The sequence below is a fragment of the Felis catus genome, chromosome E2 (genome assembly GCF_018350175.1).
Source record: "Felis catus isolate Fca126 chromosome E2, F.catus_Fca126_mat1.0, whole genome shotgun sequence".
Lineage (NCBI taxonomy): Eukaryota > Metazoa > Chordata > Mammalia > Carnivora > Felidae > Felis > Felis catus.
Genome location: NC_058382.1, coordinates 8,890,055 through 8,908,956, shown reverse-complemented (window position 1 = coordinate 8,908,956; position 18,902 = coordinate 8,890,055). Strand labels below are relative to the sequence as shown.

Sequence of the window (18,902 nt, the reverse complement as noted above, 5' to 3'; positions counted from 1 at the left end):
CAGCTCCCAGCACTGGCTGCAGGACAGGAAAAGGCAAGAGGAAATCCATGCTAAGTGTGGGGACAGGGTTCCTTGGAGAGGACCGGACCTGGGTGGGGGTGGGGAGGGACAATTAGGTCGGACTGGTCCTTCCCCACTTCTTAATTCTGGAACGACCTCTCAGCCAGTGAGGCCCTGCCACGACGAAGGGACAGGGTTCCCGATCTCTCTTTCTAGGACACGAGACCAGCCCACACCTCTCCTCTGGGGAAACCAAAACCGAGGATCAGACCTGAGGAAATGAACCTGATGTAGAGACAACCAGATAAATCTTTATTTGCGCCTTGGTACTGCACCTATTCCTTCGGAAGTTTCTCAGCTTTCGGAACCTGGGTTTCTGAGAGCGGACTCTGTGACAGCTGGTCATGTGACAGCTGGTTCTGTGACAGCCAACTCTGTGGAAGCTGGTCCTGTGGAGCAGCTGCCTTGTCGGTGCGGAATCTGGACTTTATGGAATCGGTCACCATCCCAGACCGAAAGCAAAGTACGCTGGGGACGGTAGGGTGCAAAATGGGGTAACAGATTCGGTCCTGACTGAGGGACACCCCTCCCACCCTCCCTGTATTGGATCCTTTCTAGCAATGACCCAAGCTTCGCCCATGTAGGTGAGCCCCTCCCAGTTTTCTAAACCCCACAAGACCCCTCCCACATTAGGAAGGTGGGGACCCCGCCCCCCACCCCAAGCCCTGCCTTCTTCCGTGGTTGGCTCACCCAGTGAAAAATCCTATGATCAGCAGGAAAAAGCACCAGAGAAGCAGCCCTATCAGACGGCCGGTCTGCACATTTTCGGGCTTTGAACACTCTGAGGGCACGAGGGTTGGGGAAAGGTCATCCCAGATTTCCTCCTCAGCCTCGGTTCCAATGGCTGGTGACTGCGTTCCATTGGTTGGTGACTGGGTTCCAATGGTTGATGGCTGGGTTACAATGGCTGCAGACTTGGGAGATGTCACCATCACCGAAATGATTTTCCGAGGCAACACTGATAAAGAAGAGGAAATGAACGGACCTGAGAGGGTCCCAAGGGCCCGTCCTCACCCAGGCAAGCTCTCGCCACGTCAACCGTCCCCAACACCCAGGCCTTCCAGGAGATACTCCCAACCCTAACTACAGAAAGCAGGTCAAGGTGGCTGGGGGCCACCCCCAGGCCAGGAAGCCACACCCCCGTGGCCTGAAACCACACTCTGACAGGCAGTTTTAATCCAACTGAATCCCCCACTTCGTTTTAAGGAAACTGAATCCCCCACTTCTGTCAACAGCACTGACCTGTGACTTCAAAACGGAGGGCCGAGAATAGGCTCACTCCCGGAGTGCCCAACGCGCAGCGGTAGGTACCTGCATCCGCGGGCCTCACCAGTTGCTTGGTCAGGGTGGGCCATTTCCCCGTGTACAACAAGCTGTCAGCTTTGCTCCCCCAAACCTAGACCCAAAACTCAAGGGGTCACACAGGCCTGGGGAATTCAGGGTTTGGGGAAGTACAGGGGCGAGAACATCACGAGATCTCAGGAGAGAGATGGGGGTCCAGGGTATACCCGTAAGGGCGTGGGGTCGCCGGGGATCCGTAGAAGGCAAACCGGGTAGGTCATGGGTCACAGGGATTGTGGGAACAAGCCTGTGGCTACAGGCGTCGGGGGCTCACAACCCTAATGGACTTGGGCTTGAAGGGCCCACCCTGTAAAAGCTGTAACGGGTCGCGCCTGTAGCAATTTTGTGCCAGTCGAGCTCACAGTCCAGGACCAGGTCTTCCTTTTCATTGACGTTGATTTGGCGCACTGGGGACGAGGGTAATGGTGGGGTGCTTCCTCGTGCTTCCAGGCCCTCCATCAACTCCCTCCAACCGGGTCTAAGCCCTTCTTTGCTAACAGGCCTGGTTCAGTCTCCGCCCTGTCAAGACTCCCTCTCTCCTGGCTCCGCCCCTCCTGCGCCAACCCCTCCCGCTGGCGCCAGCCCTCTCACCTCCACAATCTGTGGACTTTCGACAAGGGTACGTGTGCAGCAGGCAAGAATCGCACCACCTCAGAAGCCGCAACAATACACCTGAAGGGGCATGAACGAGGCTGTAATTCGCCCCAAGAAAAGGGGCTCCACGGAGAGGGCAGGGCCAAGGTCGGGGGCGGAGTCAGGCCCCTAATCCCTAGGGGTCAGCCCAAGGGGCGGGGCTAGAAGGCAGTCCTCCCTGAAGAGGGGTGTAACCAATCTCAGGAAAGAGCGCCCAGAGAAGGGGACCCGCTATCCAGGAAGCCCGCTGTGCAGAAGGACTACTGGGGACCAGGAACCTCTCAGACGTGGGGAAGGAAGAACCACCGAGACCCAAAGCCGGAGGAGAAAGGCTGGGTATTCACGGGGCAAGGATGAAGGGTAGAAAACCAGTATCCATGATCCGGACTCACCACATTTGTTGGGACAAGAATCCTCACCTGGAGAAAAGAATGAAATTATTATAAGGTTTCAAAGGTAGAGGACACCAGAGAGGGGGGCCAAGGAATAGGTGGGGGTTGGGTGCTTGGGTTGGAGGGAGGAAGGACCCGGGTGCCTGGAGCTCTGGGTCCAAGGGAGGGCGCGGTCGGGAGAGGTGAGGCGCTGGACGTAGAGAAGCAGGGGGCTGGGGACAGAGACCCTGGGACTGGTGGAGGAAGGGGCTGTGGTCCCTGACGGAGCCCATCTTCCCTCACCTCCGTGAAACCGAGCGACATTGTGCCGAAACGTTTCCTTTTCCCGAGTCAACATCGCGGAGAACTCCTTCACGAAAGTGTCATCTGGGAAGAAGCAGGGTGACAGGGAGTGCGACCCCTCCGCTCCCCACCCCAGGAGTGAGGTACAGGAAGTTTGTCTCTGTCTGAAGGGCATGCCAATTCCCGTTGGGGACTTCTCAGGGAGCCACAATGAAATTGAATGGCCACTTAACCACGCCGGCCACTGAGCTAAGCGAGGGCCGGTGTCCAGGCACCGTTATGATCCATTTTAGACGTGGAAAACCTCCTCCAAGGCCACGCAGCTAGGGGATGACTGGGCAGGTATTTGAAGCTAGGCAGGTTGACTCCAGAGCCAAAGATTCTGGAGCTTCTCCCCCCGCCCCCCCCCATCTGTGTGCATTTACCTCTTAAACCACGGTTTGTGATAAGTTTCACACTCCTCAGAAAACTCGACGCTGCCATTTTCATTGTGGCCTCATCTGGAGGGGAACAGGGGATGCGGGGAGGGGAGACAGAACCTCAGATTCCAAGCCTTAAGCTCTCTTGGCTCAGCTAGCGTTACAAACTACAATACCCATGTGGCTCCTGGGCAAGGATGGGGCTGTAAAGCGATTGCCCGCCCGTTGCCTGCTGGGAGTTGTAGTTTTTATCCAAAATGGCAAGGTAAGGCCTATAGGGGAAGTGTATTCCTAGCCCTGGCGAGGCCTGGATTCTGCATCCCAGCCTTCTCCACGCCCGAACCCAGTAGACTCTGCCTTCAGCCTTTCCCTCCCGTCGCCCCCTGCCCCTAGCAATTCTGACACTAGACCCCCTCCTTTCCCAGGACCCAGGGTTCCCACGCTCTGCCGTGCCCTCACCGACAGCCCCATTTAAAGTAGACTGTATATCTGGCAGGTCCTTGAAATTGTCGACGGTCTCTCTTATCTTTTCCATCACTTCCCTGTGCCGCCCGGGGGCAAGGTGGGTTCGCAGGTATTCTTTTTCCAAGGCGTCCAACTGCTTCCCAACCCTCTCATCACAGGCGATACAGCTCCGGGCAGGAAGCAGGCAGCCGGCTAGCGCCGCCACCAGGAGGGCAACTTGGGGACCCATTTCCCCAGGGCGCTCAGCCCCAGCAGAACCCACCAGGACTCTCTGGACTTTATGGGGAGGGTCCGCCCACCCCACACGGAGGAGGACGTGATCGCTAAGGGGAAAGAACCCCTTCCCGGAGACTAAGACCCCCAATTTGTAGGTCTCCCACTTCTCGGTTAGGAAACCGAGGAGTCCGGAGTCCCGATGCACCCTGAACAGCCGCTCTCCGACCTTGAGCTTGAAGGGTGTACCCTCGAATACACGTAGGGTTCACTGAATAGCGGAATCCAGGCTGAGGGCATTTAGAGGGACGAGCCGGCCACCTCCCTCCAGTCTATTTTGCCATGAATCATATTAAGGATGTTGTTGGAGCGAGGGTGAGGTTGGTCACGTGACGTGGAGAACTTTATGACTGGAGTCAGGCTCGAGGATCGCCTCAATGTACAATGGAATCCCACAGCCGCCGCCTTCCACCTGCCTACACTGGGCCCCCGACTTCCCTAGAGACACTCCCAGGAAGCTCCATTGGCCCCGCCCAGAAATCCAACTCTGAGTCTGATTGGACGTCAACAAAAGGAGGCTCCGCCTGTGGTTCCAGGATGATGCAGACCGCCCCCTCTCACCCTAGACCTTTTCATGTATTCCTTCCAGATGAGGCCCTTGAGTGGTCGGGTTGGGGTAGAGGGGTGGCTCAGACTAATGAGTGTGGGTGGAGGAGAAGGATGGGAGCCTAACTCCTGGGTGCTGTTATGGGAGATGCCTGGGGACTGGCTCTTGGGTCTGAAGTAGGAGGCGTGAGGATCCCCGGGTCCCCGATTCTTACCCTGCTTCAAGTCCCAACGGCACCCCGGCGTCCTGTTTCCGTTCTCCCTGGTTGGTTCCTAGACCCGCTGTTCACGTTCAGGCTTTGCCTCTGCCCCGGCTCGCAGCACTGGCTGGGGGACAGGAAAACGCCAGAGGAAAGCCGGCTGGAAGAGTGAGGAGGGGCCGTCCTGTCAAGAGATGGGCCTGGGGGAGGAGATCTGGGTAGGGCTGGCTCTGCCCCACTCCTCGATGCTGGAATTACATCTCAGCCAGGTGGCCCTGCCACCACGAAGGGACCCCGCCACCGGGTCTCTCCTTCTCGGACAGGAGGCCGGCCCCAGAGCTCTCCTCTCGGGAAACCAAAACTGAGGATCAGACCCGAGGAAACGAATCTGATATTTCAGCAACCAGATAAATCTTTATTTGTGACTTGGTCCTGTGTCCTTGTCCTTCGGTACTTTGAGAACGTGGCTCTGTGACAGCTGACGCTATGGAGCCTGGTCCCGCGGGGCAGCTGCCATTTCGGTGTGGTATCTGGACTTTATGGAATCGACCACCCTCCCAGACCGAAAGCAGAGTATGCTGGGGGAGGGCGGGGCACAAAACGTGGTAAAGGATCAGGTCCCCAGTGAGGGGCACCTTCCCCAGCCTCCTAATATCTGATCATTTTGTAGCAGCGGCCTAAGCTTTGCCCACCTACGTAAGCCCCACCCAGTTTTCTAAGCCCCATCCCCCACAGGACCTCTCCTGCAGTAGGAAGGTGGAGACCCCGCCCCTCTCTCCGCGTCCTGCCTCTTCAGCGGTTGGCTCACCCGGTGACAAAGCCCAGGATCAGCAGCAAAAAGGACCAGAGCAGCAGCCCTATCAGAAGGCCTGTCTGCACGTTCTTCGGGTTTGAACACTCGGAGGGCCGGAGGGTTGGGGAAAGGTCACCCCAGATTTCCTCAGCCTCGCTTCCAATGGCTGGGGACTGTGTTCTAACGGTTGGTGACTGGGTTTCGGTGGTCGATGGCTGGGTTACAAAGGTTGAAGACTCGGACGTTATCCCCCCAAAGATTCTTTGAGGCAACACTGACAGAGGAGAGAGAAAGAGCCGACCTGAGCAGGCCCCAAGGGTCCGCCCTGGCCCAGGCATGCTCGCTCCACACCAACCTCCCCCGAGACCCGGGCCTTCAAGGACACGATTATGACCTTCACTGCTGGAAGGCGGGTCAATGAGAGCGGTGGCCACACCCAGAACAGGGAGCCCCACCCCCGTGGCCTGAATCCACACCCCGAAGGGAAGTTTTAACCCGAAGACCACGCCCCCACGCTGCCTGCCGTCCCCCAAACCCAGGACCCTGACTCCCACACCTCCGTGGACTCCCCAGCTCTGACCTGTGACTTGAAAATGGATGACCGTGGCTGGGCCGGATCGCTCAATGCCCAACTCGCAGCGGTAGTTACCTGCATCCTCTGGCCCCACGAGGGGCTTGGTCAGGGTGGGCCGTTTCCCCTTGTACAACAAGGTCTCAGAATTGCTCCCCCAAACCTAGGCCCAAAGCTCAAGGGGTCACAGAGGCCTGGGGGAATTCAGGGCTTGGGGAATGACAGGGGTGAGGGCATCACGGGCTCTCAGTGGGGGAGACGGGAGTCCAGGGTATACTGCTAAGGGTATGTGGTCCCCGGGGATCAGAAGTCAAACTTGGTAGGTCATGGGTCAGAGGGATCGTGAGACCAAGGCTGTGGATATAGAGGTGGGGGCTCACACAAGCCTAATGGACGTGGGGTTGATGGGGTTGGAGGGCCCACCCTGTAAAAGCTGTAATAGGTCAGGCCTTGAGATAACTTATGCCAGTGGAGCTCACAGTCCAGGACCAAGTCTTCCTTTTCATGGACGTTGATGTGGCGAACTGGGGACAGGGGATTAAGGTCGGGTGTTTCTTCAAGGTTGCTGGCCCTCTCTCAACTCGCTCCACGTGGGCTCCGCCCTGCTTTTTCTCCAGTCTCCGCCCTCTCTAGACTCACACCGCCCTCTGGCTCCGCCCCTCCCTTGCCAACCCCTGCAGCTGGCCCCAGCTCTCTCACCCCCGCAATCTCTGGACTTTCGACAAATGTAATTGTCCTGGACGCAATTACTGCACCACATCAGACGCTGCAACATCGTACCTGAAGGGGCATGAACCAAGCGGTATTGGCCCCCAGAGGCCAGGCTACACGGAGAGGGCGGGGCCAGGGTCTGGGGAGGACTCAGGCGCCTAATCCCTGGAGGTCAGCCCAAGGGGCGGGGCTAGAAGGCAGTACTTGGGAAGACCGTTGGAACCAGGCTCAGTAAAGAGCACACGTAGAATATGACCCGCTGCCCAGTAAGACCGCCGTGCAGAAGGACTTGGAGAACTGGAACTTCTCTGACGTGCAGAATGAAGAACCATCGAGACCCAAGGCGGGAGGAGACAGGCTGGGTATTAACCCAGAGAAGATAAGGAATAGAGGACCAGCTCCCATAATCCGGACTCACCACATTTGTTGGGACATAAATCTGCCTCGATAGAAAAAAAAAAAAAAAAAAAAAAAAAAAATATATATATATATATATATATATATATATATATATATATCAGATCAAAGATGAAGTACTTGAGAGGAAGGACGAAGAACTACGTTTTGGGTTGGGCTCTTGGGTTGGAGGGCGGAAAGACCCGGACGTCTGGATCTCTGGGTCCCAGGGAGGACCGGATCGGCAGACGTGAGGAAGTGAACATAGAGAAGCAGGGGGCTGGGGGCAGAGACCCTGGGATTGTTGGAGGAAGGGGCTGTGGTCGCGTACAGAGCCCATCATCCCTCACCCTCTCGTTGGAACCGAAGGATGTGGCTCTGAAAGGTTGCCTTTTCCCGAGTCAATATCTTGGAGACCTCCTTCTCGAAAGAGCCATCTGGGAAGGAGCACGGTGACAGAGTGCTTTCCCCTCCCCACCCACCCCAGGAGGAAGTTCCTTCTGTGTGAAGAGATTGGCATTCCACGTTGGGGCCATCTCAGGGAGGGACAGTGAAAACTGAATGACCACTTAACAATGCCGCCGCTGAGCAAAGTGACGCCTGCATGCAGACACTGTTAGGACCCATTTTGGAGGGGACAAACCTGGGAAATTCCTCCCTCAAGGCCACACAGCAAGGGGTGACTGGGCGGGAAGCTGAACCCAGGCAGGTGGGCTCCAGAGCCACCACCAGACCCGTCCTCACCAAAAATCATTTTTATACAAGATTCTGGAGCCCCTCCCGCAGCCCCTGTGTGGATTTACCTGCTGCCCCACTGTTTCTGATAAGTGTCACACTCCTCAGAAAACTCAAGACTGACGTTTCCATTGTGGCCTCATCTGGAGGGACACAGAGGATGGGGGAGAGGAGCTAGACCTCAGATTCCAAGCCTTAAGGTCTCATTGGCTCAGCTAGTGTCAAAAACTACACTACCCATGAGGCTACTGGGCAAGGCCAGGGCTGTAAAAGGATTGCACGCCCGTTGACTTCTGGGAGATTTTTTGGTTTTTTGTTTTGTGGGTTTGTTGTTTTTTGGTTTTTGGGGTTTTTTTGGTTTTTTGTTTGTTTCTTTCTTTTTTTTTTTTTTTTTTTTTTTTTTTTTTTTTTTTTTTTTTTACAAAATTGCAGGGTAAGGACTAGGGAAACAGCTTATTCCTTTGCCCAGGGGAAGGCCTGGAATCTGCATCTCAGTCTTCTCCATTCACGAACCCAGCGGACTCTGCCTCCAACCCTTACCTCCTGTCCCGCCCCCAGCAATCCTAGCACCAGACCCCTGCTTTCCCTCCACCCTGGATTCCCACGCTCTACCCTGCCCTCACCGATAACCCCCATAAAGGTATCCTCTAAATATGGCAGGTCCCCGAAATCCCTCACGGTTTCTCTTATCCTTTCCATCACTTGTCTGTGACGATCGGGGGCGAGGTGGGTAGGCAGGTATTCCTTTTCCAAGGCGTCCAGCGCGGCCACGACCCTTGGATCACAAATGACACAGCTCCGGGCCCGAAGCAGGCAGCCGGCTAGCGCCGCCACCAGGAGGGCTACTTGGGGACCCATTGAGGCCGGAGGGCTCAGCCCCGCACAGATTCCCGGGGAGGGTCCTCCCAGCCCACTCGGAGGAGGTGATCGCTAAGGGGAAAGAAGCTATCCCTGAGACGAAGAGCCCCAATTTGCAGGGCTCCCACTTCTCCGTTAGGAACCCGAGGTGTCCGGAGTCCCAAGGCACCCTAGACAGCCGCTGCCCGACCTTGACCTTGAATGTTGTCAAGGTCGAAACCAGGCTGAGGGCTTTTGGAAGGGACGAGCAGGCCACCGTCTTCCACTCGATTTCCCAAGACTGAAAATAAGGATGTTGTTGGGGAGAGGGTGACGTTGGTCACGTGATGTGGAGGGCTTTATGACCGGAGCCAGGGTCACCTTTCACCCCGAACTACAAGGAATTCCCACACCCTCCCCCTTCTACGTTACTACCTGGCCCGCCCCCCCGCCGGACTTCCCTAGAGACGACGCTCCCCGGGAGTTTTCTTGGCCCCGCCCACAAACCCAACTCTGAGTCTGATTGGACGGCAACAAAGGGAGGCTCTGCCTATGGTTCCAGGACAAAGCAGACAGCCCCGTCTCAGACTAGAAAGTTCATCTGGTCCCCCCAGACTAGGCCCTCAGTGGTGGGGTTGCCGTGCTGGGGGCTGGGGTGAACTCGCAAGTCTGGGTGGAGGAGAAGGATGGGAGCTTAGCTCATGGGTGCTGGGATGGAAGACTGCTGGAGACGGGCTCTTGGGTGTGGACCCCCGGATGCCTGGGTCTTCCCCTGCCTCAGGTCCCAACAGCACCCCGGAACCCTGGCTCCCTTGGCCCTGGTGGCTTCCTGACCCCACTGTTCCTGTCAGGCTTTGCCCCAGCTCCCAGCACTGGCTGCAGGACAGGAAAAGGCAAGAGGAAACCCATGCTAAGTGTGGGGACAGGGTTCCTTGGAGAGGACCGGACCTGGGTGGGGGTGGGGAGGGACAATTAGGTAGGACTGGCCCTTCCCCACTTCTTAATTCTGGAACGACCTCTCAGCCAGTGAGGCCCTGCCACGACGAAGGGACAGGGTTCCCGATCTCTCTTTCTAGGACACGAGACCAGCCCACACCTCTCCTCTGGGGAAACCAAAACCGAGGATCAGACCTGAGGAAATGAACCTGATGTAGAGACAACCAGATAAATCTTTATTTGCGCCTTGGGACTGTGGCCTATTCCTTCGGAAGTTTCTCAGCTTTCGGAACCTGGGTTTCTGAGAGCGGACTCTGTGACAGCTGGTCATGTGACAGCTGGTTCTGTGACAGCCAACTCTGTGGAAGCTGGTCCTGTGGAGCAGCTGCCTTGTCGGTGCGGAATCTGGACTTTATGGAATCGATCACCATCCCAGACCGAAAGCAAAGTACGCTGGGGACGGTAGGGTGCAAAATGGGGTAACAGATTCGGTCCTGACTGAGGGACACCCCTCCCACCCTCCCTGTATTGGATCCTTTCTAGCAATGACCCAAGCTTCGCCCATGTAGGTGAGCCCCTCCCAGTTTTCTAAACCCCACAAGACCCCTCCCACATTAGGAAGGTGGAGACCCCGCCCCCCACCCCAAGCCCTGCCTTCTTCCGTGGTTGGCTCACCCAGTGAAAAATCCTATGATCAGCAGGAAAAAGCACCAGAGAAGCAGCCCTATCAGACGGCCGGTCTGCACATTTTCGGGCTTTGAACACTCTGAGTGCACGAGGGTTGGGGAAAGGTCATCCCAGATTTCCTCCTCGGCCTCGGTTCTAATGGCTGGTGACTGGGTTCCAATGGTTGATGGCTGGGTTACAAAGGTTGATGACTTGGAATTTGTCTCCGCAGTGATTCTTTGAGTCAACCCTGGTAGAGGAGAGGACCCAAGAGCATACCTGACTGGGTCCCAAAGGCCAGTCATGGCCCAGGCAAGCTATCTCCGCGCCAACCTTCCCCAGCACCCAGGACTTCCAGGGGATAATCAAGACCCTAACTGCAGAGAGCCTGGTCAAGGTGGCTGGGGGCCACCCCCAGGGCAGGAAGCCACGTCCCAGTGGCTTGAAGCCATGCCCTGAAGCTGACTGTCCCCCCAACACACAACCCTGAATCCCACACTTCAGTCAACTCCCCAGCACTGACCTGAGACTTGAAAACGGATGACCTAGAGTGTGCTCACTCCCACGGTGCCCAACTCACAGCGGTAGTTACCTTCGTCCTCTGGCCTCACCAGGGGCTTGGTCAGGGTGAGCCAGTTCCCCTTGTACACCAAGGTCTCAGAATTTCTCCCCGAAATCTAGACCCAAGATCAAGGGGTCACAGAGGTGTGGGGGATTCAGGCCTGCTGTAGTACAGGGGTGAGATCCTCAGGAGACTTCAGTGGGGGGTGATGGGAATTCAGGTGTACTGCTAAGGGCATGGGGTCCCCCGGGGATCAATAGAAGTCAAACCCGGTAGGTCATGGGTCACAGGGATTGTGGGAACAAGCCTGTGGATACAGGGGTCGGGGGCTCGGACAAACCTAATGGACTTGGGGTTGAAGGGCCCACCCTGTAAAAGCTGTAATGGAACCCGCCTGGAGCAATTGTATGCCAGCGGAGCTCACAGTTCAAGATCAAGTCTTCTTTTTCATGGACGTTGATTTGGCGCACTGGGGACAGGGGGTGACGGTGGGGTGCTTCCTCAAGGTTTCCGGTCCTACCTCAACTCCCTCCCACTGGGTCTGGGCCCCCCCTATGTTTGCTAGGGTGCCAGCTTGAGTCTCCGCCCTGTCAAGACTCCCTCTCTCCTCTGGCTCCACCCCTCTCGCGCCAACCCCTCCCGCTGGCCCCAGCCCTCTCACCTCCACAATCTGTGGACAAGGGTACCTGTGCAGCAGGCAAGAATCGCAGCACCTCAGAAGCTGCAACAATACACCTGAAGGGGCATGAACAAGGTTGTAATTCGGCACCCCGAGAGAAGGGGCTCCACGGAGAGGGCAGGGCCAAGGTCGGGGGCGGAGTCAGGCCCCTAATCCCTAGAGGTCAGCCCAAGGGGCGGGGCTAGAAGGCAGTCCTCCCTGAAGAGGGGTGTAACCAGTCTCAGGAAAAAGAGCGCCCAGAGAATAGGACCCGTTGCCCAGGAAGTCCGCTGTGCAGCAGGACTACTGGGGACCAGGAACCTCTCAGACGTGGGGAATGAAGAACCATCGAGACCCAAAGCCAGAGGAGAAAGGCTGGGTATTTACGGGGCAAGGATGAAGGTTAGAAAACCAGTTCCCATGATCTGGACTCACCACATTTGTTGGGACAAGAATCCTCACCTGGAGAAAACGATGAAATGATAATGAGATTTCATTATCCCCAGAGAGGGAGCCAGGGAATAGGTGGGGTTGGGCTCTTGGGTTGGAGGGAGGAAGGACCCGGGTGCCTGGAGCTCTGGGTCCAAGGGAGGGCGCGGTCGGGAGAGGTGAGGCGCTGGACGTAGAGAAGCAGGGGGCTGGGGACACAGACCCTGGGACTGGTGGAGGAAGGGGCTGTGGTCCCTGACGGAGCCCATCTTCCCTCACCTCCGTGAAACCGAGCGACATTGCGCCGAAACGTTTCCTTTTCCCGAGTCAACATCGCGGAGAACTCCTTCACGAAAGTGTCATCTGGGAAGAAGCAGGGTGACAGGGAGTGCGACCCCTCCGCTCCCCACCCCAGGAGTGAGGTACAGGAAGTTTCCTCTGTCTGAAGGGCATGCCAATTCCCGTTGGGGACTTCTCAGGGAGCCACAATGAAATTGAATGGCCACTTAACCACGCCGGCCACTGAGCTAAGCGAGGGCTGGTGTCCAGGCACCGTTATGATCCATTTTAGACGTGGAAAACCTCCTCCAAGGCCACGCAGCTAGGGGATGACCGGGGGTGGGGGGATTTGAACCTAGGCAGGATGACTCCAGAGCCAAAAGATTCTGGAGCTTCTCCCCTGGCCCATGTGTGCATTTACCTCTTAAACCACGGTTTGTGATAAGTTTCGCACTCCTCAGAAAACTCCAGGCTGCCATTTTCATTGTGGCCTCATCTGGAGGGGAACAGGGGATGCGGGGAGGGGAGCTCTAACCTCAGATTCCAAGCCTTAAGGTCTCCTTGGCTCAGCTAGCGTTACAAACTACAATACCCATGTGGCTCCTGGGCAAGGATGGGGCTGTAAAGCGATTGCCCGTCCGTTGCCTGCTGGGAGTTGTAGTTTTTATCCAAAATGGCAAGGTAAGGCCTATAGGGGAAGTGTATTCCTAGCCCTGGCGAGGCCTGGATTCTGCATCCCAGCCTTCTCCATTTCCGAACCCGGTAGACTTTGCCTCCAGCGCTTCCCGTTTCTCCACGCCTGCCCCCTCCTGCAGCAATCCTAGCCCCCAGACCCTTCCTTTTGCAGGACCCAGGGTTCCTTTCTAAGCTCCCCTCACCAACAGCCCCCGTATAATGGAGGCTTTAAATCTGTCAGGCCCTTGAAATTCCTCACGGTTTCTCTTATTGTTTTCATCACTTGTCTGTGACGTTTGGGCGCCATGTGGGTAAGGAGGTATTCTTTATCCAAGGAGTCCGGTGCCACCACGACCCTCTCATCACACATGATACAGCTCCGGGCAGGAAGCAGGCAGTAGGAGGGTAGAGCCTGAAGGAGGAGACAAGGAAGGGCAACCGGGCTATGGGCACATAGTCCTGAATTTCCTCAGGGCTCCATAACATAGACCGCCCAATCAGGCTGTACGTCCGTATGTTACCATGTATGGAAAGCAAAGAATTAGAAATTGTTATAAAAGGCCATACCCCGCTGCACTCACGGGTCAGTTTGTTGGGGGTACCAACCCATTGAGGCCGTGCTGGCAAGATGAATCAAGTTGCTTCCTGGAAAGAAACGCCTAGGTGTCACGACTCTCTGTGCGGACCTTGGTGCCATTACACTATGGGTCAATATGGATCAGTTGAGGGCCTATGAGCGTAGTTACCAAAATGGAGGCAGCTGAATCCGACGTGGGCAACATACAGGAACCTCCTCGTGTAGAAAGGGTTGTCTGTTGGCTTGAAGTTAATGCAGTGATGGAGTCTTGGGACCAGGATGAGATACAGCAGGACAATTTGAATAACAAGAAAGAAACTCCAATAAAAGTCCTTTGGTAGTTGCCAAAAATGGTCTAGTGCAAGAATTTAACCAATCGCTGAAGGAAAGGGAGTCATTGGGGTTTTTTGTTTGTTTGTTTGTTTTAATTATTTTTTAGAGCAAGAGAGAGAGAGAGAGAAAGAGAGTGTGAGTGGGGGAGGGGCACCGAGAGAGGGAGACCTAGAATCCGAAGCAGGCTCCAGGCTCTGAGCTGTCAGCACAGAGCCCGATGTGGGGCTCAAACCCACAAACCATGAGATCATGACCCAAGCCGAAGTCGAATGCTCAGTCGACTGAGCCACCCAGGTGCCCCATGAAAGGGATTGTTTAAAGCACCCATTTGAGTACTCATGTTAGGTAGAAACCCAGAACTACATTTGTGGTCATCTGGAACAATACACAGCATTGTTTTTATGAGAGCACAACTTCCACCTTGTACAGCAGCGAAAACATCTAATGCTCTTCTATTTTACAGAGCTGTGTTGCGCGTCTACGCGACCTCAGTGTTGAGTAACCAGATGCTGTTTGGTGAGTTATTGAATGCCCCTACGGTCTAGTTATCGAGGGCTTTCACATGCCAAATGACACTTTTTAACCCTACACATGGGACAAAAATGGATGCCAAGTGATCATGACAGCGGAAACAGGTCCTGCCCACTTTTGTTTTAAATCTGGAAGGTCAGCTGGGGCAGCGATGGTTTTAATAATGCGCCCATGAATCCAGGCAAATTCTAAGGTGCAGTGATCTATCTATCCATCTTGGAGAAAGCCAGGGCCATAGGTAAGTACTACGTATCATATGTATCATTTCTTTGTTCCCTGCATAAAATTGTCCTTTGTGACTGAGCGATCCCATGGTGAGTGTGAGCCATAAATATGCATCCCAAATTTGACATATGCCATCCACAGTATGCTGATAAGTGGGGATTTGTAACTTAAGCCCTCGTTGGTGGGTATTACCTTGTGGGTTTGTAAAATCAGCTACTACCTTCACAGGCTGAGGATATGAAAAAGTCCAGTTATGTCCTGGTAAATTCCAAGACATCGCTCCTGGACCAGAAAGGAACATTTTGATTAGTGATAGACTTCTTTTGAAACATCGTATCTTTCTATGCTATTTTTGAAATCCAAGTACATACAGAGTGCCAACCAATACCTTGTAAAGGGGAGACCCACCATGGTAACCCAGATGTGCTTGACATGGGCAAAACTCTACGTATCCAGCAAGCTGTCTGACTTTGGGGTTCAGCACTAATGCTATGCCCATTGTACAAAGGAATCGTTAGTATAAATTGGGGAAAGGAGAATGAGAAAGGAAAGGCTCAACCATCATAAGGCAGGTTCGAGGTCTTGCACAGGTTCACAGGAAGATGAAGGCACATTAGTTTGTTCATTGACTTCCTGTAAAGGGGGTACGGGTTTTATTTAGATACAGGGGCTCATGAAGAGTTTCCCTCTAACTGTACTGCAGTGGGAGTATATAATAGGACTCGTTGGGGGCACTTTTATTTTGGAGTTAAATCCCCTGCTGTATTAGACTTTTAATCCTCTAAATAAACAAGGCCTCCTGGGTTTATATGGTGTGAGTTTCTAGTAATCACCGGGTCAGGTTTAGGAAGGATACGTTAGATTCAGGTGAATAATTTCATAAAGCTCTATAGCCTTTATCTACTGATAGGTTTACAGCGAGAAAAGTCTTTTTTATGTATGATTGCTAGGGGAGTCCTTCCCATTTTCCCGTTGTTCAAATAATCCTATGCCCATTGAGTCATATTATTATCCCCACAGAATAAGAAGCAAAAAGATTGTCCATACCTGTGCTATTGTGACAATATCTCTGAAGTGCCTCAAGTTGTCCAGCTTAGGCAAACATTTAAAGAAAATCAGCTAGAATTTAGTATCCATTAAGGTCTATTGTTGAAACCTAATTTTTCTCCCTAGTAACCCTCATTTCCAGAGATGGCCAAATCCAGCCTAATTCGCTTGTAAAACACATCTAGTTTGATAAACTTGGCCTACTTATTCAGATAAGCTGAGCAAGAAGAGCGATCGAGTATAAGGATCTTTTAAAGTTTGCTTTGCTGGAACCTTTTATAGGGAATCTCTAGATTGAACTTTTAGTAGCCTCTACAGGCCAGAAGCCAAGCCAAGCACTTGCCATCAGACATGGCTGCAATACCTGTGGAATTGGGCGAATTCCTCTTCACGAGGTCCCCAAGCTATCCTGAGGTTCCTACACCTGCCAGGAAGTGACATGTTTTACGCAACTGGTAAGGCTGCTGGGAACTCTGTGAGCAAGGTTTCAGGCCGACATTTCCAAAGGGCTTTATGGCTCCCTGTTTCATAAAGTCAACCTTAGTTTCTTAGAGCTGTATGGTCATGTCTGAGTCTACTCATGTCTCTCAAGCAGGACATTCCGGTCAAAGCCTTGCTAAAATAACCGTATTTCCAATGGCATCCTGTTGCAAGCAGAACAGATTCTTACTGAACTTATGCAAATGATTCTAATTGTTGTGAACAGATATTCACTGAGAGTCTTTGAATTGTAGAGGGTTTAGGTAGAGAGAAAAGTTAAATGCTTCAGTGTGTACACAAATGAATACTCTATCACATTTCCCTTTGTCATAGGTACCTTAAGAGAAAGTTCCCTTCATCTGGAAGAGCAAACATTAAAGGACCGGCAATATTTCCAACGAGAGTCACAAAACTCGAACCTCTTCCTCACTTCATTTAGTCCACTGTTCCTAATTCTTGTCCAGTTTGAAGGCAGCTTCTCACCCATTTAAGTACTCATCTTGGAGATGTCAAATATCTCTCTTTGTCCTAAAAATCCTTTTGATTAATCTCCTTGAAGATGAGTATCAGAACCACAACTATAAATGACAAAATGTCAGAAATGGACATGTTCACCATATGATATGAGAGTTCATTATGATGCAGTTAGCAAGGTCATCCAGTGTTCAAAGACACATAATACTTTGATAGAGTACCAAAGGAAGACCTTATACCAAGATATTAAAAGTTTAGGAATCACATATATATATATATATATTTGAACGGTTCTAGCATTTACCCGTGCAATACCATTATTTGTTGGAAAGTGGTTCCAGAGTAACTTAATATGCCAGAAAATGCCTAATTGGTTAAAAAAAAAAAAAAAAAAAAAGACTTCATTTATGATTTAAATGCGGGAAAGTTTGCTAAAACCTCAGTAAGCTACAAAGCACATCCTAAATAGGATTACAGATCATTACAAATCATCAAACTTTACATTATTTAACCAGGATGGCAACAAGAGATCCCAAAGGCAAACATGTAAGGTTATACAGTTGTTAGCAAAACTTAGCTCCTTTAACACTGAGAAGTTTTAACTAAGTAATTAAAGACTTGATGAAAGAGGAACCCTAAAGCCTTGGTTTTTTTCCCAAAGAGAAAAAAACTCTTTGTTTGCGTTTTCTTTTCTTTTCTTCTTTTTTTAATTTTTTTTTTAACATTTATTTATTTTTGAGACAGAGAGAGACAGAGCATGAACGGGGGAGGGGCAGAGAGAGAGGGAGACACAGAATCTGAAACAGACTCCAGGTTCTGAGCTGTCAGCACAGAGCCCAACGCGGGGCTCGAACTCACAGACCGCGAGATCATGACCCGAGCCGAAGTCGGCCGCTTAACCGACTGAGCCACCCAGGCGCCCCTGTTTGCATTTTCTTATCAAGGGCAGACCAGCAATCCAAGAAAACTTTGACTTTGAACAGAGAGAAAAGCAGAATTTCGACCTTATACCAGTGTACTTTTTTTAAATGTTCATTTATTTTGAGAGAGAGAAAGAGAGACAGAGCATGAACAGGGGAGGAGCAGAGAGAGAGGGACACACAGGCTCCAGGCCCCAAGCTGTCAGCACAGAGCCCCACATGGGGCTCGAACCCATGAACCGTGAGATCATGACGTGAGCCAAAGTTGGACACTCAACTGAGTGAGGCATTCAGACGCCCCCAACATGAGCTTATTTGACCTTTAATAAACCTAGATAGAATACGTTTCATATTTAATGCTGATAACCCTAAAGACATGTATATCTTAATTAAATTAAATCAACAAACTTAAATTAGTTTAAACTCCAAATAAGTTCCACCGGTATCCACTTACAAGATAATATGTTCCCCGTTGTCAATTTTTTAAACTTGGGACACTGGTGGGGAAACCGGAAGTGGGTGGTCCAAGGGGGTGCTCTTCGCTCCTTGACCTTGAGGGAGGAGCCAATGGTGCCTGAGGCACTGAGGGTGGTATAGAAGACAGTTGTGTAGGTCTCACCCAAGGTGGTGCAGAAACAGCAGGAGGGGGATAAGACTGAAGGGGTGAGGTTTGGCCAAGAAGCCTAAAGGTAGATAAAGGCCCAGAGAGCGGAGAGAGGGGGGTCTCCTGGTACTAAAGCCTGTCAACTTGAACAGATGAGCAGATGGCATGTTTTTTCCACCAAAGAAGAATTAGGCGGTCCGTGTCAGGCTGGAGAAGATAGGGAATTTCCCTAAAATGAATGGAGTTTCGGCAGCTGCTTGGGAATATTCCGTAAAGTCCCAGACCCGAGGGAGACTAATCACAATTACCTCCAATTGTAGCCGTTAACCCAGGAAATGCATGAGGGAGAAGCCCTCACACCAGTTAGGAGGAGGAACAGAGAGAAAGAGTCAGCGTCCCCTTGGTTGGAAATGGCCTGTGTTTCCTCCAACAGCCTGGATTCACTTAGGGGAGGCCTATCTAGACATCCAATATGTCAGGAGGGAGTTTACCAGCCAAATACACTTTGGCAAACACATTCTGCAAGAAGCCTTTGGGTCTGGGTCGTGATTTAGAGCTGTGAAGGCCTGGACCTAGGGTACCTCTGTCCATTTGCCCTGTTTACTGCAGAAGAGATCTAACTGCTAGATCCTACGGACGCCATGCAGTATTACAGGAGATCAATCCTTTCCTAAATTTTGCAATCCAAATTGTTTCCAGTGGGTTAAAAGACATCCCAGGGGAGACTCCTTGGAGACAGAGGAGGAGCTCCCATGCTTCTCCTAGAGAGAAAGCCTCTATTATCCTGACAACCGCCCCACCCCCCGGCTCCCCGGTGGTGTCCCAGGCACAGGAAACGTCAGAGGTTCCCGG

General features: G+C 52.8%; 2 protein-coding genes and 2 long non-coding RNA genes across 6 annotated transcripts; 1 reads left to right on the top strand and 3 right to left on the bottom strand.

Moving 5' to 3' along the window:
- Nucleotides 1–291: 291 nt before the first annotated feature.
- Nucleotides 292–13,829, bottom strand: LOC105260116 (izumo sperm-egg fusion protein 1-like). 2 transcript variants are annotated; one of them, XM_023245682.2, is made up of 9 exons: nt 3,587–4,597; nt 3,134–3,208; nt 2,709–2,792; nt 2,427–2,453; nt 1,993–2,073; nt 1,708–1,808; nt 1,303–1,456; nt 751–1,018; nt 292–528 (listed from the first exon to the last, which is right to left on the bottom strand). In XM_023245682.2, the coding sequence occupies exons 1-9, from the start codon at nt 3,819–3,821 to the stop codon at nt 336–338; spliced, it is 1,218 nt and encodes a 405-aa protein (XP_023101450.2). In that variant the 5' UTR covers nt 3,822–4,597; the 3' UTR covers nt 292–335. The 2 variants fall into 2 exon arrangements, with proteins under 2 accessions (XP_023101450.2, XP_044902967.1); XM_045047032.1 differs by lacking the exons at nt 2,427–2,453; nt 2,709–2,792; nt 3,134–3,208; nt 3,587–4,597 and adding exons at nt 11,912–11,938; nt 12,185–12,268; nt 12,606–13,829.
- LOC102900001 (izumo sperm-egg fusion protein 1-like) lies at nt 4,633–8,941 on the bottom strand. 2 transcript variants are annotated; one of them, XM_045047033.1, is made up of 9 exons: nt 8,441–8,939; nt 7,886–7,960; nt 7,433–7,519; nt 7,105–7,125; nt 6,675–6,755; nt 6,399–6,499; nt 5,985–6,138; nt 5,420–5,678; nt 4,633–4,771 (listed from the first exon to the last, which is right to left on the bottom strand). In XM_045047033.1, the coding sequence occupies exons 1-9, from the start codon at nt 8,673–8,675 to the stop codon at nt 4,633–4,635; spliced, it is 1,152 nt and encodes a 383-aa protein (XP_044902968.1). In that variant the 5' UTR covers nt 8,676–8,939. The 2 variants fall into 2 exon arrangements, with proteins under 2 accessions (XP_044902968.1, XP_044902969.1); XM_045047034.1 differs by lacking the exon at nt 7,433–7,519 and having other exon boundaries at nt 8,441–8,941.
- Nucleotides 5,675–17,166, top strand: LOC109494739. The gene is made up of 5 exons (XR_002738622.2): nt 5,675–6,045; nt 9,731–10,038; nt 10,489–12,327; nt 14,233–14,285; nt 16,386–17,166. It is a non-coding gene; the product is annotated as an uncharacterized LOC109494739 (long non-coding RNA).
- On the bottom strand, nt 9,806–10,919 carry LOC111558074. Its single transcript, XR_006590740.1, has 3 exons — nt 10,780–10,919; nt 10,266–10,506; nt 9,806–10,043 (listed from the first exon to the last, which is right to left on the bottom strand). It is a non-coding gene; the product is annotated as an uncharacterized LOC111558074 (long non-coding RNA).
- Nucleotides 17,167–18,902: the final 1,736 nt, after the last annotated feature.

Bases quoted from the DNA above. Each gene is read 5' to 3' on its own strand.
- LOC105260116 (XM_023245682.2), bottom strand. From the start codon at position 3,821: ATGGGTCCCCAAGTTGCCCTCCTGGTGGCGGCGCTAGCCGGCTGCCTG. The intron at 2,454-2,708 runs GTGAGGGAAGAT...TCTTTTCTCCAG, and splicing joins TGTCGCTCGGTTTCACGGAG to GTGAGGATTCTTGTCCCAAC. The intron at 1,457-1,707 runs GTGGGCCCTTCA...TTTTGGGTCTAG, and splicing joins CCCGTTACAGCTTTTACAGG to GTTTGGGGGAGCAAAGCTGA.
- LOC102900001 (XM_045047033.1), bottom strand. From the start codon at position 8,675: ATGGGTCCCCAAGTAGCCCTCCTGGTGGCGGCGCTAGCCGGCTGCCTG. The intron at 7,520-7,885 runs GTAAATCCACAC...GCTCCTTCCCAG, and splicing joins CAGAAACAGTGGGGCAGCAG to ATGGCTCTTTCGAGAAGGAG. The intron at 6,756-7,104 runs GTGAGTCCGGAT...ATGCCCCTTCAG, and splicing joins TTTATGTCCCAACAAATGTG to GTACGATGTTGCAGCGTCTG.